This window comes from Bison bison, unplaced genomic scaffold (assembly GCF_000754665.1).
Source record: "Bison bison bison isolate TAMUID 2011002044 unplaced genomic scaffold, Bison_UMD1.0 scf7180017864146, whole genome shotgun sequence".
NCBI classification, from domain to species: Eukaryota; Metazoa; Chordata; class Mammalia; order Artiodactyla; family Bovidae; genus Bison; species Bison bison.
The window spans coordinates 6,043,715-6,065,281 of NW_011494718.1; the positions used below are offsets into that span (position 1 = coordinate 6,043,715).

General features: G+C 35.5%; 1 protein-coding gene across 5 annotated transcripts in view; it reads left to right on the forward strand.

The window, feature by feature from the left end:
* Positions 1–21,567, forward strand: part of LRBA (LPS-responsive vesicle trafficking, beach and anchor containing) — a 758,995-nt gene that overhangs the window by 143,466 nt on the left and 593,962 nt on the right. For all 5 annotated transcript variants that reach the window (XM_010840761.1, XM_010840760.1, XM_010840763.1 and 2 more), the window contains exons 19-22: positions 60–168; positions 550–631; positions 3,720–3,843; positions 4,146–4,338. In XM_010840761.1, coding sequence (XP_010839063.1) covers positions 60–168; positions 550–631; positions 3,720–3,843; positions 4,146–4,338 — 508 coding nt within the window. The remainder of the gene's footprint in view (positions 1–59; positions 169–549; positions 632–3,719; positions 3,844–4,145; positions 4,339–21,567) is intronic.

Below are 21,567 nucleotides of genomic sequence, written 5' to 3' on the forward strand. Positions count from 1 at the left end.
CCTTCATCAAGTAAATAGTAAAACTTTGCATTTGATTTTTTTTTTCTGTGTAATTGCAGAAGAAAAGCTGAAGTCATGCTTGGACATGGGTTGTTTTCATTGTTAGCTGAAAGACTCATGCTTCAGACAAATTTAATCACAATGACAACGTATAACGTCTTATTTGAGGTAGGAATGCAGTGAGCATTTAATCTTAACTAATTTTTAGCGAAAAATACCTATATAATTGAGTTGACTAATGTGTAGATGAAATAAAAGCATTTAGGTTTGATGTATGATTTTGAAACTAGTTATTTAAAGACACACTGCTAAAAAAAAAAAAAAAATAAAGACACACTGCTATATCTTAATCTGTTAGTCTGTGAGTTATTAAACAGTGTGGACATCTCTGTTTAAGTATTTTCTCCATTGTATTGACTATTTGATGTCTCATTTTATAATTACTTTTAAATAGGGTTATAATGTTGATTAGTGTTGTACTTAAAGTTCATTAATAGTAATAGTGACATAGTGATTATGCTAATCCAATCTGGTCTTTCATTTCTGTAGATTCTCATAGAACAGATTTGCACTCAAGTGATACATAAACAACATCCAGATCCTGATTCTTCAGTAAAGATACAGAATCCTCGTATGTATTTAATATACTTTGTTTTTGATATTTGTTTTTTGTTTTTCAAGATTTATTGTTATATAGCTGACATACAACGTCGTGTAATTTCAAGGTGTACAGTGTAATGAGTTGATACACGTTGTGAAATGATTACCACAGTAACGTTAGTGAGCACATCCATGGCTCTACGTGGTTTTAATTTTTTGTTACACGTGGTGAATACCCTTAGCACTTTCAAACGCATAAAGCAGTATTGTTATCTGTTGTCTCCAGGTTAAAGATTACATCCACGGAACTTATTCACCTTGTAACTGGAAGCTTCTAGTTTTTGAGCGCCTTCACCCATTTCTCCCGTTCCCTTCCTTTTAACTTGTTTTTTATAAGTACATCTTGTTACCAAATGGAAAGGCACTGAAGAACCTAAAGTTGATATTGTTGGAAACACATTGTTTAGATAACATTTCATTATAGACATTAATATAATAGTAGTTTGTGTTTGATGTTGACTATAATTTCAAATTTACCTTAGGTCATGGGGAAATGTTTATATACAGATTTTCAAGAATTATATGCATAAGATCTATGTTCAGATTTTTGGTAAAGTTTTGACTGTACTATTTAGGTGATGACAGGCTAAGTTACATGGACCATGAAGGTGGCTTTCTTTTTAAATTCCTGTCAAGAATACGAAGTGTGGAATTGAAAAATATCTGTCTTCTTAATTGTTTAAGAACTTAGTCTTGGTTAATAATCTTTTCTTTTGATATTTAGAATTCTTAAGGACTTATAAAATGTGTACATTTCTCATCTTGCTTTTTAAGATTAGTGATATTAAAACAACTGGTTTGTGGAATTTATAAATTAAATTACTTTTTGTGTGGTGAGTTGTGTTCATGTTTGTGATACTGTTTCAGTACTAATTTTAAAAACACATGTCATGTGTGTGTTTAATTTTTCTTAGCCTCCAAATAATTGTGATATCATTATTTTATAGAGTAAAAAAGGAAAAAATACCTCGATTATATTGTTGTTGTTCATTTGCTCAGTCATGTCCAACTCTTTGCAACCCATGGACTGCACATGCCACCTTTCCTGTCCTTCACTATCTGCTGGAGCTTGCTCAGACTCATGTCCATCCAGTCGGTGATGCCATCCAACCATCTCATCCTCTGTCATCCCCTTCTCCTCCTGGCTTCAGTCTTCCCCAGCATCACGGTCTTTTCTAATGAGCCGACCTTTCACATTAGGTGGCCAAAGTGTTGGAGTTTCAGCTTCAGTATCAGTCCTGCCAGTGACTTTTCAGGCTTGATTTCTTTTGGGTTGTATTAATCTGATCTGCTTGCTGTCCAGGGGATTCTCAAGAGTGTTTTACAGCACCGAAGTTTGAAAGCATCTGATCTTCAGCACTCGCCTTCTTTATGGTCTAGCTCTCATATCTATACATGACTACTGGAAAAACCATAGCTTTGACTATAAGGACATTTGTTGGCAAAGTGGTGGTGTCTTTGTTTTTTTAAAATGCTGTCTAGGTTGGTCATAGCTTTTCTTCCAAGGAGCAAGCGTCTTTTAATTTCATGGCTGCAGTCACCATCCACAGTGATTTTGGAGCCCAAGAAAATAAAGTCTGTCACTGTTTCTTTTTTTTCCTTATCTTTTTGCTTTGAAGTGATGGAATTGGATGCCATAATCTTTGTTTTTGAATGTTAAGTTTTGTTTTATTTTTAAACTTTACAATATTGTATTGGTTTTGCCATATATCAACATGTTTAGTTTTAAACCGGCTTTTTCACTCTCCTCTTTCACTTTCATCAAGAGATTCTTTAGTTCCTCTTCTGCCACAGTGGTGGTATCATCTGTATATCTAAGATTATTGATATTTCTTTAGGCAATCTTGATTCTAGCTTGTGCTTCATCCAACCTTGATAATATATATAATATAAAATATATTTTATGTAGTTATGGGAAAGATGACTTATTGAAGTAAGAACTTTAAATATATTGTCTGTGTAATATATTAGCAGAAAAGATAATCTGTACACTGTGGTATTTAAAAAATGGTATGTCTGCTTTTCAGTATTAACAGCTAAGTGATTTTGGGGTACATTAATTTATCCAAATGGGTAAATAATAGTATCTCTACAATCCGGATGATAATAGTATCTAGTTATCATTTTGTGAGGATTATATGTATTAATATCTGTATTTTCTAAAAAAGTGTCTCACAGTAGTATATCCTCAAAGTTAGTGGATATTATTGTCATGGTAATCATTGTTCAGGTAGACTTCGTCATTAGAAGAATTCAAAAATTGTCATTAAGTTTATGATAAAATATCTTTTATTTGATATTTTGAACTTTTTGCTTTAGAAACACCAAAAATCTTGGCCAATTGCAGGTTTAGAATTCCTCAATTTTTATTTGTGTAAAACTTTGGGATATTATTATTTGATCATTCTACTTTGATTTTTATATATTTTAAGCATTCCTTTTCTTAAAATTTATAGTACAAATTTAGTCAATATTTAAGAGTATTACAGGAACAGTTTTATTTATTTAGGGTTTTTAGTAGGTTTTAATTTAGTTTTCATATTTTTGTGTCTAATTTTACTTTTAGAATTATGGAAGAAAATCTTGATAGCTTCTAAAATTCACAATGATAAAGGATAAAGTATGTGCCTATTATACATATTGTTGAAGAAGCTGAGAATTCTTTTTTTCTGAGATTTTGATTTTATATATATGTTTTGAGTATTTAAAAAAATTTTAAATATGTATATTTTAAGATCAACTTTATTATCTGGCAGAGATTATGGAGAGGTGTCAGCAGTCATTTAATTCATTTATAATTTAATTTGATTTACTACAAAGTTTTAAAATTTAAGTATTCTGTCTAATGATGAAAATAAAAAATTCCTTTCTTGTTTATATATGATTTCTAGTGAATGTTTTGACAGTCTTGTCCACAGATAATTTTTTTTATAATATAGAAGAGGGTATTTTAGGTAGACATTTATGTCAGGGAAATAAAATTGAAATATACTGATGATCTTGCATCATGAATTTTTTGTAACGTTGTGGTTTTTACTAATTTATGAATTGTCTTACAGAGATACTAAAAGTAATTGCAACGCTACTTCGAAATTCTGTGCAGTGCCCAGAGAGCATGGAAGTTCGCAGAGCATTTCTTTCTGACATGATTAAACTTTTTAATAACAGTAGAGAGAATAGAAGGTAAGCAGGATCAGTTACCTTTTATTTGCAGTGTTCAAGTCTAGCTTTGAATAAGCCTATATTTTCTCGGACAAATTGCTTTAAATACTATGAAATGAACTTTCTGTATGCTTTTTCATTAAAGTAGTACAAGTAATATACCATACAGTTACTTGAACTTTCAATACCTCATTGTTTTTAATTGTTTTGTATACATAATAAAGCTGGTTGTTTTGTTCATTTTGTTTTAAAGTTTTACGTTTTTAGAATTCTTTCAGTTGATTTACTTTTTAAATAATTCGGTGTCCTCTTAATATTTTCAGGAGTTTGCTACAGTGTTCTGTGTGGCAAGAGTGGATGCTTTCTCTCTGCTATTTTAATCCTAAGAATTCAGATGAACAAAAGATAACAGAAATGGTATATGCCATATTCCGAATCCTACTTTACCATGCAATCAAATATGAGTGGGGTGGCTGGCGTGTGTGGGTAGACACTTTATCAATCACACATTCAAAGGTAAGTTTTTTTAAATGACAGTATATTTTAGAATTTTAAATGTTTGTAATTTTGATTCTCTAACAAAATTTTATACACTTAAAATGAAGTCAAAAAGGCAGATTACACTTTGGAAGTGTAGTGAACAACTGAAACAAGGAATAACTAATAAGAAAGGTAGACTGTTTCTAAGTTCCTCAGAATGTTTTTTTTTTTTTTAATGTCATTGTTATGTGTGCTTAGGAAAGTGAAACCTTGTAACACAGCATAGGAATTTGTATTTTTTTTTTTTCTTTCTTTTTTAAATTTTTATTATAATTTTTTTTTACTTTATAACATTGTATTGGTCTAGCCATACATCAGCATGAATCCGCCACGGGTGTACATGTGTTCCCAGTCCTGAACCCCCTCCCACCTCCCTCCCCATTCCATTTTCAAGTATCCATTTTCAAGATACAGTTTTCCGAATTTTACAGGACTTTAAACCTTTTTGAACACAAGGTGGCGCACAATATTCAAAGATGAGAATTACTTTAGTAATATAAGGTGGTTGAGTAAACAAAAAGCTCTGGCTAATTTTGCTTTTGCTCATATGTTATATTCTGTTAAAATATTTGTTTGAAAATCTACTAGTCTTTCTTAAAATAAAAACACCTTAATCCAGTGTTACTCATTTATATATAGCTTTTGTTTAAAAATATCAATGAAATGTCCTAGATATAGAAAAAGTTAGAAGGACTAAGGTACCTACCATGTTTATGAAAGTGGGTTCTCCATCCCAGTTGCTTTGTCTACCATTTTCAGCCCCTCTTCTCTCCCCCTCACCTGAATTTGGGGCTTTCATTATTTCTGTGTCTTATGTGTATTTTTAATTACACACACGCGTACCACACTGGATAATTTTATTTTTCATATGTGTACTTAATATAGATAATGGTATTGTATGAAATACGTTTTTTGATAACTTGCTATTTTTACTTATCACTGTTTGAGATCCATTCATGTTGACCAGGGTCGTCGTGTCCTTTTTCTCAGTTGTGTGTATTCCATGGTATAACTTCATCTGTTTATCATTTTGATGAGAACTTTTGATATATTTTGTATACATGAGAAAGTTTCTTTCTAGAATTGGAATTGCTAATTTGTAAGATGCAGATGTGGAACATCACAAGATTTACAGTTCTTTTCCAAAGTAGTGTATCAGTTTATATTCTTGCCAGTGATGTATAAATACTCATGTCTTCATATCACCTTATCACTTGTTATGGCTGGAGTTTAAAAAATTCCAAATATGATGAATTTTAAATGCTGTGTTTCCCTAATTTTAATTTGCACTTTTTTTGTTTTGTGGAAGTTCTTCATGTATTCTTGGTCTTAATCCTTTGCTACCTATATTATTTATGAATGTCTTCTGTCAATTTGTTGCTTTTCTTGTTATGTTTGGAGTTTTATGTTTGTGTCTTCTGAGGAAATTTTAAATTTCAAATAATATTCAGTTAAATATTTAAATGCAAATTCAGTTAAATTTATTAGCTTTTCACTGTTTATAATAGCCAAGACATGGAAGCAACCTAGATGTCCATCAGCAGATGAATGGATAAGAAAGCTGTGGCACATATACACAATGGAGTATTACTCAGCCATTAAAAAGAATACATTTGAATCAGTTCTAATGAGGTGGATGAAACTGGAGCCTATTATACAGAGTGAAGTAAGCCAGAAGGAAAAACATAAATACAGTATACTAACGCATATATATGGAATTTAGAAAGAGGGTAACAATAACCCGGTGTACGAGACAGCAAAAGAGACACTGATGTATAGAACAGTCTTAAGGACTCTGTGGGAGAGGGAGAGGGTGGGAAGATTTGGGAGAATGGCAATGAAACATGTAAAATATCATGTAGGAAACGAGTTGCCAGTCCAGGTTCGATGCACGATGCTGGATGCTTGGGGCTGGTGCACTAGGACGACCCAGAGGGATGGTATGGGGAGGGAGGAGGGAGGAGGGTTCGGGATGGGGAACACATGTATACCTGTGGCGGATTCATTTTGATATTTGGCAAAACTAATACAATTATGTAAAGTTAAAAAAAAAAATTTGTTAGCTTTTATTATGTTTTATATATCTTATTTAGGAACTGTATATATATCCAGAAGTAATACAATTAGCAAATATTAATATTATAAATTGACTAGAAGGATAAAGAAAAGAAGTGATAAATGTAGTATATCTTTATTTTTAATTCAATTGTTTTTGTGTGTGTGGTAACTTTAATAATTATTTATTTACATTTGGCTGCATCGGGTCTTAGTCTCTGCATGCAGGATCTCCATTCTGTCATGCAGGATCTTCCCGTGTGGTGCATGGTCTCCCTAGTTGCAGTGCATGGGCTTAGTTGCTCTGCGGCTTGTGGGATCTTGTTCCCTAATCAGGGATTGAACCTGCATCCCCTGTACTGCAAGGCGGATTCTTTACCATTGGACCACCAGGGAAGTCCCTGGTATATCTTTAAATGTTTTATTTTATTGACTATCATAGTTACTGCTCTGGAATGTTTTGCCCATCTATTGGAATATGGGCTTCTCTCATACCTCAGTTGGTAAAGAATCTGCCTGCAATGCTGGAGACCCGGGTTCAATTCTGGGGTTGGGAAGGTCCCCTGGAGAAGGAAATGGCAACCCACTCCAGTATTCTTGCCTGGAGAATCCCTTGGACAGAGGAGCCTGGCAGGCTACAGTCCATGGGGTCTCAAAGAGTTGGGTACGACTTAGCATCCAAACCACATTGGAATATGTTGTCATTTCTTAAATATATGTTCTTGAGTGTTTGTATAACTTCAGCTATTTGAAGTACTTAGAAGTTGTTATTAATTCTGTTTCCTCTCTCTTAAATGAAAGATGTGTTGCTATAGTAAGGATTTACAAAAGTATCTTAGATTAGCCACAATCTGTGAATAATCCAGTGGTAAATGAGGCAGAGATGTGATTTTCAAAAATGGCTTTGTTTTAGTCTCTGCATTTTTAAGCTAATCAGTTTAGTGAAAGGCATTCTTCAAAGAATTGTGGCTTAAGGGCCAAATCTGGCCTGACCTGTTTCTGTCAATAAATTTTTATTGAAACACAGCCATTTGCATTTATTTATGTATTTTGTATGACTGCTTCTATGCTACAAGTATTGAGTATTTGTGACAGAGACTTTTTTTGCCCCCATGCCTAAAGTATTTGTTATTTGGCACTTTACAGAAACGCTTTGCCACCTCTTCTCTGAGTTATTTCAGTTTGTGCTGGTACCCCGCTATTCTGATGTCTGTTTTAGTGAGCTATCGCAGTCTGGTCTGATTTTCTCCTAGTAGTGTTTTGCCCTTTACTACTTCATGAGAAAAATAGGGTTAAGTTTAGATCTCACCTAATTTGGATTAGATTTCAAATATATCTGGGAGAATTCTTATTTAGAAAAGTGTGATGTGAATTAGATTTTAATAATTTTATACCTATTCCCTGTTAATTCAGCACTTTTGTATACACTTTAGTTTGTCATGTCCTTAGGAAGAATGGCTAAAGGAATGTAATCTTTAGAGCAGTAATTCTTGAAGTACTATCTGAAGACCTTGGGAGCCCAGGAGACCATTTCAGGGAGTGGAGGGGTCCACCTTTTCTAGCTACATATCTAGTTAGAAGGTGGATTTTTCTTCATGTACCGCAATCGAAACAATATAATGCAACAGACTGAATACAAAAGCAGATATTAGAGTGTAGGTATTTTCTATTATGCCAGAATGAAAGAGGTTTGCAAAAATAATAGGAAATGAAATTTGTGAAATAATAGCACTCTTCTCATTTTTATTATTGCTTTGAAAAATGCCATCTATATTAATATTAATATTTTCAAAAGAAATCAATATTTGTAAAATTTCCTAGCTTTAATTTCTAATGTGGTAATTAGTAATAGGGGCTTCCCTCATGGCTTAGCTGGTAAAGAATCTGCCTGCAATGTGGGAGATCTGGGTTTGATCCCTGGTTTGGAAAGTTCCCCTGGAGAAGGGAAAGGCTACCCACTCCAGCTTTGTGGCCTGGAGAATTCCATGGACTGGAGAATTCCTGGAGAATTTAGTCCGTGGGGGTCACAAAGAGTTAGACACAACTGAAGACATGCCCCATATAAATAAATACTTTGGATCCTTAGACCAAAATGCTTGAGAAGTGCCAAATCATTGACTGTTTAGGGCCAGTAGCCTAGTCTCTTAGTTGTTTTCTATCCACAAAACAAAAGGGGTGTAATAGAAGATATCTCTGACACCTTAGCTTTTGAGTGTTTATAGTTAAATATTTATGTCCAGTCACCAGTCTATTTGTGTGAGTAATGAAGATAACATGGACTTTGCAGATAGGCTGGTCCTGGGTTTGAATTCTGATTTATAGTAATTTATAGTTTGTAAACTCAGGAAAGTTTCTAAAATTTCTTAACCACCAGTGTTAGTCTAGAAATGGTAAAAGTGTTAATTAATGTGTTTATCTGACTTTAGGAGTTAATGAGTGAAATCACAGCAAATGAAATTAAATGACTGTTTTCCTTTGTTATAGGTCTATCATTCCTCCTGTTAATCCTTTTGTGCTGACTCTTAATGCTAGCTTATTAGTTATGCCCTTATCACTTCATATTTGATATAAATACACATTTTTAAAAATTTTCTTTTCAAATGAGTTAATTACATCCAAAATAATTTGTGTGGCATGTATGCTATGAAGTGTTATAAAGGGAGAATTGTGACTACCTGACTTAAAAACACGTTGCATGGTTCAACCTGTCCATCCCCCACCTGTCCTCATTTCCTTCTTGAAAAGTTAAAAAAAAATGTATTCCTAAATAACATAACCTCTTATATTGCCTATTTTTATATTTTATGAAAGTGACATTGTACTGTGTGAACTCTTCTGTTACTTATTTTTCTCATCAAACCTTTTGTTTCTAAGAATCTTTTTTATTCTTAATAAATACATAAATTTTAAAAAAGAATTAATCAGAGTCATTAGCGTGGGAGAGAGTTGATTGAAGCCAGGGATGGGCAATCCTTGGGCCAAATCTTGCTCATTGGGTGCTTTTGTAAATAAAGTTTGATTGGAACATACAGAAAAATCTTTTTTATTCTTACATATAGCTTTCTTTCATTCATTTTCACTGCTGTGAATAAGTCAGGTGTTCAAAGGCAAAGGCTTTAATAGAGGTGTCATTTTCAAGCTTCATGTAACTGTTGTTCACAGTAACAAGTCTATTGGGATGAGTTATATGTGTTTACATACATGTGTGCACATGTCCACCTATTCCCCCACGCCTGAAACAGAGCTTGATGCTATGAGACAGTGTTCACTCTTACTAAATGTTGGTATGGAGTGATAAACTCTTATATTTAAAGTTTTTGATGATGGAAATTCCTTAGTTGTCCTGGAGTTAGGACTCTGTGCTTTCATTGCTGGTCGTGAAATCCCTGTTCAATCCCTGGTCTGAGAACTAAGATCCTGAAAGCCGTGCGGTGGAACCCCTCCTCCGCACCCCCCTTCCCACCCGCCGGGCAAAAATGCTGATGACGCCTCAATAAATTGATTCCATGATCCACCCAAAGCTCTGCTCTAGGACTTATTAGTAGGAAAAGAGTTGCTTTATCTTCTAACTTTTGATGCTGTCATAAGTAATATTCTATCTTCTAACTTTTGATGCTGTTAGATTTCTTATTTTTGCAGGGTTTTGTCTTTTCCCTGCTTTGAAATTTTTCTCTTTCTTAATGACTTGTAGTAATTTATACATGTCGAGTTACTTCTCCTGTGGATAGTTCTAATGGTCAGTGGCCTGAGGTGTTTGTTATTTTCCTCTAGGTTTATTGTTCTCAAAATAACTTGTTTAAAAATAATGTTATTCCCCTCCATCAGCACTGTCCTAATCTTCTTAGAAAAGCAAATGATTTCTACCTAATTTTTTACTATTTCCCATGAAAAAAGCATTTCCTACCTCATCTTACTCTGTTCACTTGAGAAAAATATCTACTCTGACTGTACCGGTTCTACTCACTTTAAAATATATCAAGCTTTCTTAGGTCTCCATTTTTGTTTACTTGTGGCATGAACTTTGTGCTCCTTTGTACTTAACCAAATCCTTTATATGTTTAAGGATGTAAAGCTAGCTAAAAAAAATTAGAGATACCAAGGGAACATTTCATGCAAAGATGGGCACAATAAAGGACAGAAATGGTATGGACCTAACAGAAACAGAAGACATTAAGAAGAAGTGATAAGAATACACAGAAGAACTGTACAAAAAAGATCTTTATGAGCCAGATAATCACAATGGTGTGATCACTCACCTAGAGCCAGACATCCTGGAATGCGAAGTCAAATGGGCCTCAGGAAGCATCACTAGGAACAAAGCTAGTTGAGGTGATGGAATTCCAGCTGAGATATTTCAAATCCTAAAAGATGATGCTGTGAAAGTGCTGCACTCAATATGCCAGCAAATTTGGAAAACTCCCTAGTGGCCACGGAACTGGAAAAGGTCAGTTTTCATTCCAATCCAAAAGAAAGGCAATGCCAAAGAATGCTCAAACTACTGCACAATTGCACTCATATCACATGCTAGTAAAGTAATGCTCAAAATTCTTCAAGCTAGACTTCAGCAGTACATGAATTGAGAACTTCCAGATGTTCAAGCTGGATTTAGAAAAAGCAGAGGAACCAGAGATCAAATTGCCAACATCCACTGGATCATCGAAAAAGCAAGAGAGTTCCAGAAAAACATCTGCTTCATTGACTACGCTAAAGCCTTTGACTGTGTGGATCACAGCAAACTGTGGAAAATTCTTCAAGAGATAGGAATACCAGACTACGTTACCTGCCTCCTGAGAAACCTGTATGCAGGGCAAGAAACTACAGTTAGAACCAGACTTGGAACAACAGACTGGTTCCAAATTGGGAAAGGAGTACATCACAACTGTATATTGTCACCCTGCTTGTTTAGTTTAATATGCAGAGTACATCATGCAAAATACTGGACTGGATGAAGCACAAGCTGGACTCAAGATTGCAGGGAAAAGTATCAATAACCTCAGATATGCAGATGACACCACCCTAATAGCAGAATGCGAAGAGGAACTAAAGAGCCTCTTTATGAAAGTGAAAGAGGAGAGTGAAAAAACTGGCTTGAAATTCAGCATTCAATAAATGAAGATCATGGCATCCGGTCCCATTACTTCAATGCAAATTGATGGGATAACAGTGGAAACAGTGACAGACTTTATTTTCTTGGGTTCCAAAATGACTGCAGATGGTGATTGCAGCCATGAAATTAAAAGACGCTTCTTGGAAGAAAAGATTTGATGATCTAGATAGCATATTAAAAAGCAGAGATATTACTTTGTCAACAAAGTAATCTAGTAATCAGAGTAGTCTAGTCAAGGCTATGCTTTTTCCAGTGGTCATGTATGGATGTGAGAGTTGGACCATAAAGAAAGCTGAGCATGAAGAATTGATGCTTTTGAACTGTGGTGTTGAAGACTCTTGAGAGTCCCTTGGACTGCAAAGGGGTCAAACCAGTCAATCCTAAAGGAAAGCAGTCATGTATATTCATTGCAAGGATGATGCTGAAACTCCAGTAGTTTGGCCATCTGATGGGAAGGGCTGGCTTATTAAAAAAGACCCTGATGCTGGGAAAGATTGAAGGCAGGAGGAGAAGGGGATGACAGGATGAGATGGTTGGAGGGCATCTCTGACTTGATGGACATGAGTTTGAGCAAGCTCGTGGAGTTGGTGATGGACAGGGAAGCCTGGGGTGCTGCAGTTCATGTGGTCGCAAAGAGTCGGACATGACTGAGCAACTGAACTGAAATGAACTGAAATCACTATTATGATAATTTTTTGTACTCCTCAGCCATGCTGCTGTGTGTGAATTCACAGCACTTAATTTTCTCTTCGTATCTTAAGTCTCTCTTTCCTTTTGTCCTCCCAGTGCTTCCCATCCCTCTTGTTTTTCCTCTCTTCTCTTCTCCCCTCTCCCCACTCCCCCTACTTCTTCCTTCTTCTCTCCCTTCTCACTCCCTCTTCCCCTCCGTCCCCAGTCTCCATGTAGTCACCCTGCACACCCTGCATCGGCGTGGACTGCAGGCTCCTCGTGCGGTCTGTGTTGCCCTCCATCAGGCTCACCTTGCTTGCTCCCTCTTTGCTTGTGTCTTTTTTTCTTTTAGCCACCGTCTCCTGTTTCTCCTATCCCTCTTTTTCTCTGTTCTTCCCTCCAGTGTTCCTCTAGACATTCTGTACTATGTGCCTTCTCCCTCCCCCCAGCCTCCTCCTCTCTGTCTCTGTTTGTTTTGTCTCTGCTCCCCCTCTTCTCCCTTGTCTTTCAGTCAGCCCTTCCCTGGGCTCTGTTACTCGTCTTCAGTCACTGCGTCTGGGTCTTACTCCAGGTGGCACCTTCTTTTTTTCCCCTTTCTGCCTTTATCTTTCTTCTTTTGTTCTTTCCACTCCCCGCCTTTGTTTTTCGTGTTTTTTTTAGTTGAGTACCTGCAGGTAGAAGAGATCTTATCCTGAAAGAAGTTCCTTTCCAATATGGGAGGTTATACATGCACTGAAAGAGCAAGGCAGGAAGGAGTCAGTGTCACAGAAAAGACACTCAGATTGAACTGAGCGGGGCTTTGAGCTGTGTATAGTTCGGATGTCATTGGACCACCACCTTGTGCTGTGCTGTGCTTAGTCCCTCAGTCATATCCAGCTCTTCACGACCCTGTGTACTGCAGGCTGCTGGCCTCCTCTGTCCAGTTAATTCTCCAGGCAAGGATACCGGAGTGGGCTGCCATTTCCTTCTCTGGGGATCTCCCTGACTAGGGATCAAACCTCGATCTTCTGCATTGCAGGTAGATTCTTTACCTTCTGAGCCAGCAGGGAATCCTGACTACAACCTTGAAGAGTGATAAATAACATTTGGGTGTGTAGAGATAGGGGTGATGAGAATCACTGGTGGAGGAATTGGCATAAGCAAAAATACCGAGGTGATTTCCCTGAGGGAAAAGCATGGGAATTGTTTGCTCTGCTGAGACTGTGTAACGTACATGAAGAAGAGCAGTAATGAGTCAGATAGGAAACGTAGACTGGCATTTAATCATGTATGATCCTGTAATAGCCCTCATGTTGTATTGTTGGTTAATAGTGGCTGTTAATTGAAAGCCCGCATCAGCAGGGATGAAAGGTTTTATACTCTTCCTATCTCCCTAACTGAGCGTAGTGCTGAGAACTTGGCAGCTTGTGCTGAAGAAGAAGGAGGAAACGCACCACCACTGTGTGTGTGAGTCGCCCGATCCAGTCCAACCCTTTGTGACCCCCTGGACTGTAGCCCGCCAGGCTCCCCGGTCCATGGGATTTTCCAGGCATGAATACTGGAGTGGGTTGCCATTCCTTCTCCCGGGGATCTTCCTGACCCAGGGATCGAACCTAAGTCATCCTGCATTGCAGGCAGATTCTATACCAACTGAGTCACCCGGGAAGCTGAGCCATTGATTACATCATCATGTGGCATCATGCCGCCCCGTGTGTACCTTGGCACCTCAGTCTTTTCTTATCAGTGACCCAGGAAATAGCCACTGACTTTAAAGCGGTACCTACAAACACACAGTATGTTTTAGGGATTGTCTCGTTAGAGTAACTTGGGATGTGCATCTTACTACCGTTTCCGGGACCCCCCCTCAGAATCTCAGTCAGAATCTTGTGGGATGTTTCTAGAAATCCGTATTTAAAGTAAGCCCTTCTTATGTACTTTAAATTTTTAGGGCCCCTCAAACTGTACAAGGAATTAGTTTTACTTACTTCAATATTCTCTCCTCCTCTCTTTTAAACTAAGATGTTAATATAATATACTCTCTAGAAAGTATCATGAAGACAGACTAATTCTATGTAAATTAAATATAGACCCCAGTTAAGACCCCTTAATACATTCTTTTTATCATAAAGGAAAATATATTTTTTATTTCTTGGAGCGTATTTTAAGACATAGAAAATGTTAAAAGAAGAAGTATAAGCTGCTTTTCTTATGTAGTGTCTGAATCAGTGTTTTTTAGACTCAAATTTATACACAAACCCAAAGCAGACTTTGTTTTCTGTGTGTATTAAATATGTATATTTAATTAGTTCATATTTTTCTTTACTCCAGTGACTTACGGCTTTAAATAGATTGTAAAACCTTTGCAAAGAAAATAGTGACATTCTAGGAAGGTCTTTTTTGCCTACTTTGAGTCAAGAATCAGTCTTGGACTAAAGTTTCAGAATTACAGTTATAAAATGGAAAAAATCCTGATTATTTCAGAGTAGTTTTATCTGAGTAAAACTGCACCTGACCCTTTTTGCTGTGGAAGTGTACTTCAGAAGATAAGTGCTAAAGCTTTACTTTTTGAGGCTGAAAAGAAAAATTTAAAGTTACAAGTTGCGTCTTGTGGTTTTTCACCTTTAATGTTTCATAAATGTCTTTCAGTTTTATTTCTTTGTATGATTTTTTTTCATTTATGAAAAAGCTTTTCTCTTTAGTAAGTCTGATGTAAAGTGATTTATTTGAATGTAGCTATGTTAATGTGTTTGGAATCATAAATCCTGGTATCTATTTTTAAAGTAAAATGGAAAGCTTATACTCTAACGCTCTTCAAATCAATATTTAATAAAGTTTAGGACAGAGCTGAAGTGATTCAGTAAGTAGGTGAACAATTTGTAGCATGCTGATAAAAATTCTGCTGAAATTATTGGAATCAAAAATTTTTCTTTGAAGATATTAGTTGTAAAGGTTTATAAATATTTTTGTGCATATAATACTGAAGTGATGCATATTTTTTCCTTTTTACAGCCATTTAAAATCTCTGTTACACAAATTTATAACTTGGTTCTTCATAAAGAACTGGTGTGTAAAAAACTAATGTTGCAGACTTGTATAGCTTTTGCAGTTACATCAGGATACATGTAGCTGCTATAAAAAGCCAAAGAAACTCAATTGCAATTTTATTGTCCAGTTTGATAGATGTCCTGCCACCCCTGTAGCAGGGAAGCTGTTTGTCACTGTGTCCCTCCCCTCTAACAGCTGAACTACGTTTTAGCAGCAGTAATAGGCTCTCCTGGTGTCTTTGGAGTATGTTGGTTACCTTGGTCTCAGGTTTCAAGTGTGTATCAGTAACTTTTGTAATTTTATTATTTTTTTGTATTTTCTAGGTTTTTATTATTTATCTTCCTAAATTTTTATGCTTCAAATTGAAAATTATCTTGAGTAATTAATTACTGTTTGCACTTGGTATGCCAAAATGCTTCTACTCTTTAGTTGAAATCTAGATTAAGGTCTTAATATATTCTGAATTATGATGAAATGGCTTAAACATAAATGTCAATTGTTTTATAAAAGAAGAATATATAACAGTTTAGGTTGGGTAAAAAGCAAGTGGAAATCACTTTTGTTGAAATTCTCTAAGTGGTTTCTTAAAAGTATATTTAAAAGTTACAAGATATGAACTGGCACATATAAATATACATATGTTTGTATGTGTGAGCTTATGGTGGCTATATAATAAAATTAAGAATTACAAGGTGTTCCCAGGCCGTTCAGTGGTTAGGGCTTTATGCTTCCACTGCAGGGGACACAGATTTGATCCCTGGTCGGGAAACGAAGATGTCACGTGCTGCATGGCTTGCCAAAAAAAACCCCCCAAAATTGCGTATTCTTTTATGATTTCAAGAGTTACAAAATTTTCATATTTCATGATTGTATGCATTTATATTTAATTGCTAAAGTATTTGTTGGCTTTAAGTTTTTTTGAACAGATACTAGTTTTTTTTTTTTGCAATTTTAAATTAATATGTGCTCATTGTTGGGAATGTGCAACCTAGTACAAAATATAAACACAAAATCCTGAAATTACCTGTTATCCCGTCACCTGCATATGGGTTAAGTGCAAGATTTTCTAGCCTTCTGTTCTTTACATAAATAACACACACATATATAATTATTCTCTTGTAAAAATATCATATTTATATTTTGCAGCATTATTTCAATTAGTGATGTACTTCTTACATGAATTTTAGTGCCTGCATATTATCAGGTGTATGTATATTGCATCATATTATGGAGAAGTAAAGTTAAGAGCAAAAGCTGTAGCTCTGATATAAAGTCTGAATACTATCAGACCACTTGAAATTCTAGGAAGGAGTGATTGAGTAAATGATTCAAGTTTACTTGTCATGTTCTGGCCTTCTCCAGATTTTATTTGGAAAAACTGGTGGAGGTGATTTTTAAAAATCTGTTGAGTTGTATTACAGTGTATTGCACTGTGGTTTAATTTTCCTTTGTCTTTGAGCAGTGATGAGTCTGCTCCTACATTATATATATATACACACACATACACACACACACACACATATATATATATATATATATGTCTTATTTTGTAGAATGAATTCCTAAAATGCCAGAAGGAGTTTGCATGTTTTAAAAAGATATTGCTAAGTTGCTATGTAAAAAATTGTGTATCGATTTGTATTCTAGCTTTACCTGGGAGTGCTTGTCTAGACTGTTCTTAAGAAAATAAAATTGGTCAAGATGAATTTTTAAAATTTAACTTTATTTACTTTTAATTGGAGGATAATGGCTTTATAATACTGTGTTGGTTCTGCTATATATTTGCACGAATCAGCCGTTAGTAAATTATTGTGATATTATTTTATGTCACTGTGCTTCCTGTCTTCATGCATCTAAAATGAGGGTTATACTACCTGTCTGTTTAGGGTTGCTTTGAAGATTGTCTCAATATTTGCCAGATGCTTAAATCAGTAAATAAGAAGCATCCTGTGTATCTCAACTATTATGCAAGTATTTTAAACCATATATGGTATTGCACAATAAAATGAGCTTAATTTAGTATTTATTACGTGTATGTTTTCAGGCATGGTGTGGAATGGGGAACAATTATTGATTAGATGAAAATTTTCATACTTTAAGGCAGTTGAAGGGAAGAAAATTTCTTTAAGTAAATTTCTTTTAAATTAATTAAAGAATGTTAGATGTTAAGTTAATTAAGAATGTTTTCCATGTGTTAGTATGATATTTATAGAGATTAAGAGGATACTGATTGTTTGGAAAGTTTCTCTTTAAATTGCATCCTCACTTGGTGTTAATAAGAAAGTGTTGTTCAAAAGTCATTTTATGAAAGAGTGAGGCTTCTTTTTATGTTTACTAGTATTGCTTACTTAAGATGGTGAACTTTAGACCAAAAGTTGCAACTTTTACGTAACATCTGAATATTAGACCAATTAAAATTCTAGGAAGAAATAACTGAGTGAATTAATTTGCTTTTCATATTATGGGTTTCTCAAAAACTCTGTTCAGAAAAATTGGTGGAAATAAATTTTTTAAAATATATTGAAATTAATTTAAAATATACACAGACATGCACACATACATGTAGTTGAACAGATCCAGAGTCAGTAATAGTTAAAGCAGTAAAATCAGATTTTATTCAGGAACTCTTGTAATAGGGAGAAAAATCCTGAGTATAGAGCTCAGCTCAACTCTGAATACAAGGAGAAGTCTCGGTTTTATAGCTAAGGAGCAGAGTAGAAGGGAGGAAGGTCTTCAGTGAATGGAAAATAAAGAAGAGGAGCCATCTGGGTGGCCAGATTCTACTTAACCAGACTTTAACAGGACTCTTGCTGAAGGCAGGCCAGGCTGATTAGATATCATCCATGAACAGTGGGAAGTGAGGAACTGCTCAAATGTCTGGCAAGGACACAGGGCCTAGTTGAGACAGGGGTTCAGAGGAACCTTAATAAAGTTTGGTTAAGGAGAGAGTCTTTGTCAATACAAACAAAAATACAGTTGTACTGCTTTTAAATTTGTTGTTTCTGCTTCCTTGGCAGTTTTTATATAGGTATGTTCAATTTTTTGTTATTTATTCTTTTGGTTTTTTTGTAGTGGGCTTATTTTAAGCTTTCTGTGAACAGAATAGTAAGATTTACAAGTCAATTCCATTTGAAAATAATTTTTTAATTTGTCTGTGTAAAACACACAGTTGCCTTTTAAAACAGTGAATAAATAAAGCTTACCCTTACGTGTATGATAAAATTTTCCTTCTTTCTCATGATTCACAAAGCCTTTGTAGTTCAATACCTCCTTACGGTTGATATACTTACTTACTATTTTTATTGCTCATCACTCCCAGAAATGCTTTAATCTTGTTGCTTTACCAGATAACTCAGTATCTTGAATTTTCTTTCACCATCTTTCTTACACATCATTTCTTACACACATCTTCTTAAATTTCTTCTGCACGATGTCTCCCCTTGCTCTTAATCTTGCTCTTCTCTTTCTTGCAAGTAAGTAATCATTAATGAGGGCCAAACTTAAATGTCAGCCCCTTCTTGGTACCTCCAGGTGTTTCTAGGCACAGTTGTGTGTTTTCCGTATACTGCCAGTAGTATCTAAATTTTACTTTGAATTACTTGAAATTTTTAAAGCATTCCCAGAGGGCACACAGAAGGCATGAACAAATAGAAAAATGTAATTCCTAGAATAGGAAGATTCAACATCATAAACTTATAATAGCTTTTCTTTAGGTTTTAAAGAAATTTCTTTAGGTTGTTTTATAAAGCTAATGAAATCCCAAGGAAATGCCAATTAACCATTTTTCTTTTGGAGGGGAAAAAACAGAGGAAGGTAATTATTAAGGAACAGTAAAACAAAATAAACAAGTAAAAATATCCGGGAAGATTCTGTAAAAAGAGCAACTAGAAGGAACTAAGTCTACTGAGGACTAAGTTACATGACTAGGTGTCAGTAATTTAAAAGATGCATTATTGACACATGAAGAGATGGGCTGACCAGGGGATTAGAAGAGAAAGTCCAGAAATAAACAAAATTCCATATAAGTATTTAGTATATTGTACAGGATATGTCTCAAATCACCAGGCAAAATTTTAAACTATCCATGAATAATGTTGGGACAATAGAGGAAAAAAGTTGGAATATGATGAAATTTAACGTATGGATCAATTAAATGGACAGTGATGCAGATGGAGGGAGGAAGCATAAAAGTACAGAAGAAAAGACATAATTCTTCTGTAAACTTTTGTGTAAGAATTTTCTAAGTATGACTTAGAATCTAGAACCATTAAAGAAAAAAGACTAATTTTTTTTAACTACATTAAAACATGCAAAATGCTTTGTGACCAAAAAACAAATAATACCATAGGCAAAGTCAGAAAGGCAGATGACAAATTGAGAAAACTATTTAGGACCAGATCAAAGATAGCATTCCTTTTATATAAACTTCTCCTAGAAATAGAGAGGGAACAACAGCCTAATAGGAAGATGGACAAAAGACATGATCAAACAACCCATGGAAAACTGAGTAAAAAGTACTTTAGATTTATGAAAAGATTCTGAACCTATTCATTGTAAGGGAATGCAAAGTAAGAGAGTTCACCAGGGTATATTAAGTGACAAAAGAAAGTGTGAAACAGGGTGTGTAGTGGATATTAGTGAGTAAAACAGGTGGGCAAGTGAGCATTTGTATTTGTCTATATATGCACAAAAGTACTCTGGAAAGATACATAAGAAATTAATAACTGATTGCCTGACTTTTGGGGAATTGTGCAGGTGAGGACCAGTGGTGGGAGGGAAATTTCTAGGCTGTCTACTCTTTTATATTGGAATCATGTGAATTGTAGAGGAGAAATTCTTCCTTGACTCTCTTAAGATTCCTGACTGGACCTGAAAATTAACAGAGATTATCAAGAGAAAAGCATATGAATTTATTTAATATATTTTACACCAAGTGGGTGTTTTCATGAGGAGGTGAAGACCCAAAGAAACAGTGAAGTCTGAGCGTTTTTATATTAGATTTGACGAAGGGTGGAAAATCTTGGATAAACATGGGAGGGCAAAGTGTATAAGGACAGTGCACTGTGGGAAAACGGTCAGGGACTGTGCATTCGGATTCTTCTCGGCATCCCTCTGTTGTTGAGATGAGGGTGCGCTTTTTCCTTTGGGTTTTACCTACCTCTCACATAAGAAGCTTCAGGGACAAGGGAGTGATTGAGAGTCCTTATAACCTGCTTCAGGGGAGGATGAAGAGGGCAGCATCTTTCTTATACACACTGTTTCTGAAATTCCTTCATCTTAAAAAATAGTGTGCCGGTGTTCCATATTTTGGGATAGTGTGTTGTGAACTCCATTAAAATATACTACCTACTTAAAAAAAGTTTTGAGTGTATTACACGGTGAGTATATAGTGCTTATTACATACGTGACTTGTTTTCCTCACAGAATTGTTTCTCTTTGTTATTGAACATATAATGTTTTGGTAACTAATTCTTTTAGGTGGTTTTCTTAGAATGGGTTAGGCTTTACACTTGATATCCCTCTAATCAGGTTGTTATTAGGGTAGCATTTAAACTCTTAGGTTTGACCAGAATATTTAGATTTTTAACCAGGATATTTTGCATAAAATAGATCAGTAAATATGTATAAACTTATCAGATCAGATCAGTCACTCAGTCGTGTCCGACTTTTTGCGACCCCATGAATCGCAGCACGCCAGGCCTCCCTGTCCAACACCAGCTCCCGGAGTTCACTGAGACTCACGTCCATCGAGTCAGTGATGCCATCCAGCCATCTCATCCTCTGTCGTCCCCTTCTCCTCCTGCCCCCAATCTCTCCCAGCATCAGAGTCTTTTCCAATGAGTCAACTCTTCGCATGAGGTGGCCAAAGTACTAGAGTTTCAGCTTTAGCATCATTCCTTCCAAAGAAATCCCAGGGCTGATCTCCTTCAGAATGGATTGGTTGGATCTCCTTGCAGTCCAAGGGACTCTCAAGAGTCTTCTCCAACATCACAATTCAAAAGCATCAATTCTTCGGCGCTCAGCCTTCTTCACAGTCCAACTGTCACATCCGTACATGACCACAGGAAAAACCAAAGCCTTGACTAGACGGACCTTTGTTGGCAAAGTAATGTCTCTGCTTTTCAATATGCTGTCTAGGTTGGTCATAACTTTCCTTCCAAGGAGTAAGCGTCTTTTAATTTCATGGCTGCAGTCACCATCTGCAGTGATTTTGGAGCCCAGAAAAATAAAGTGTGACACTGTTTCCACTGTTTCCCCATCTATTTCCCATGAAGTGATGGGACCAGATGCCATGATCTTCGTTTTCTGAATGTTGAGCTTTAAGCCAACTTTTTCACTCTCCACTTTCA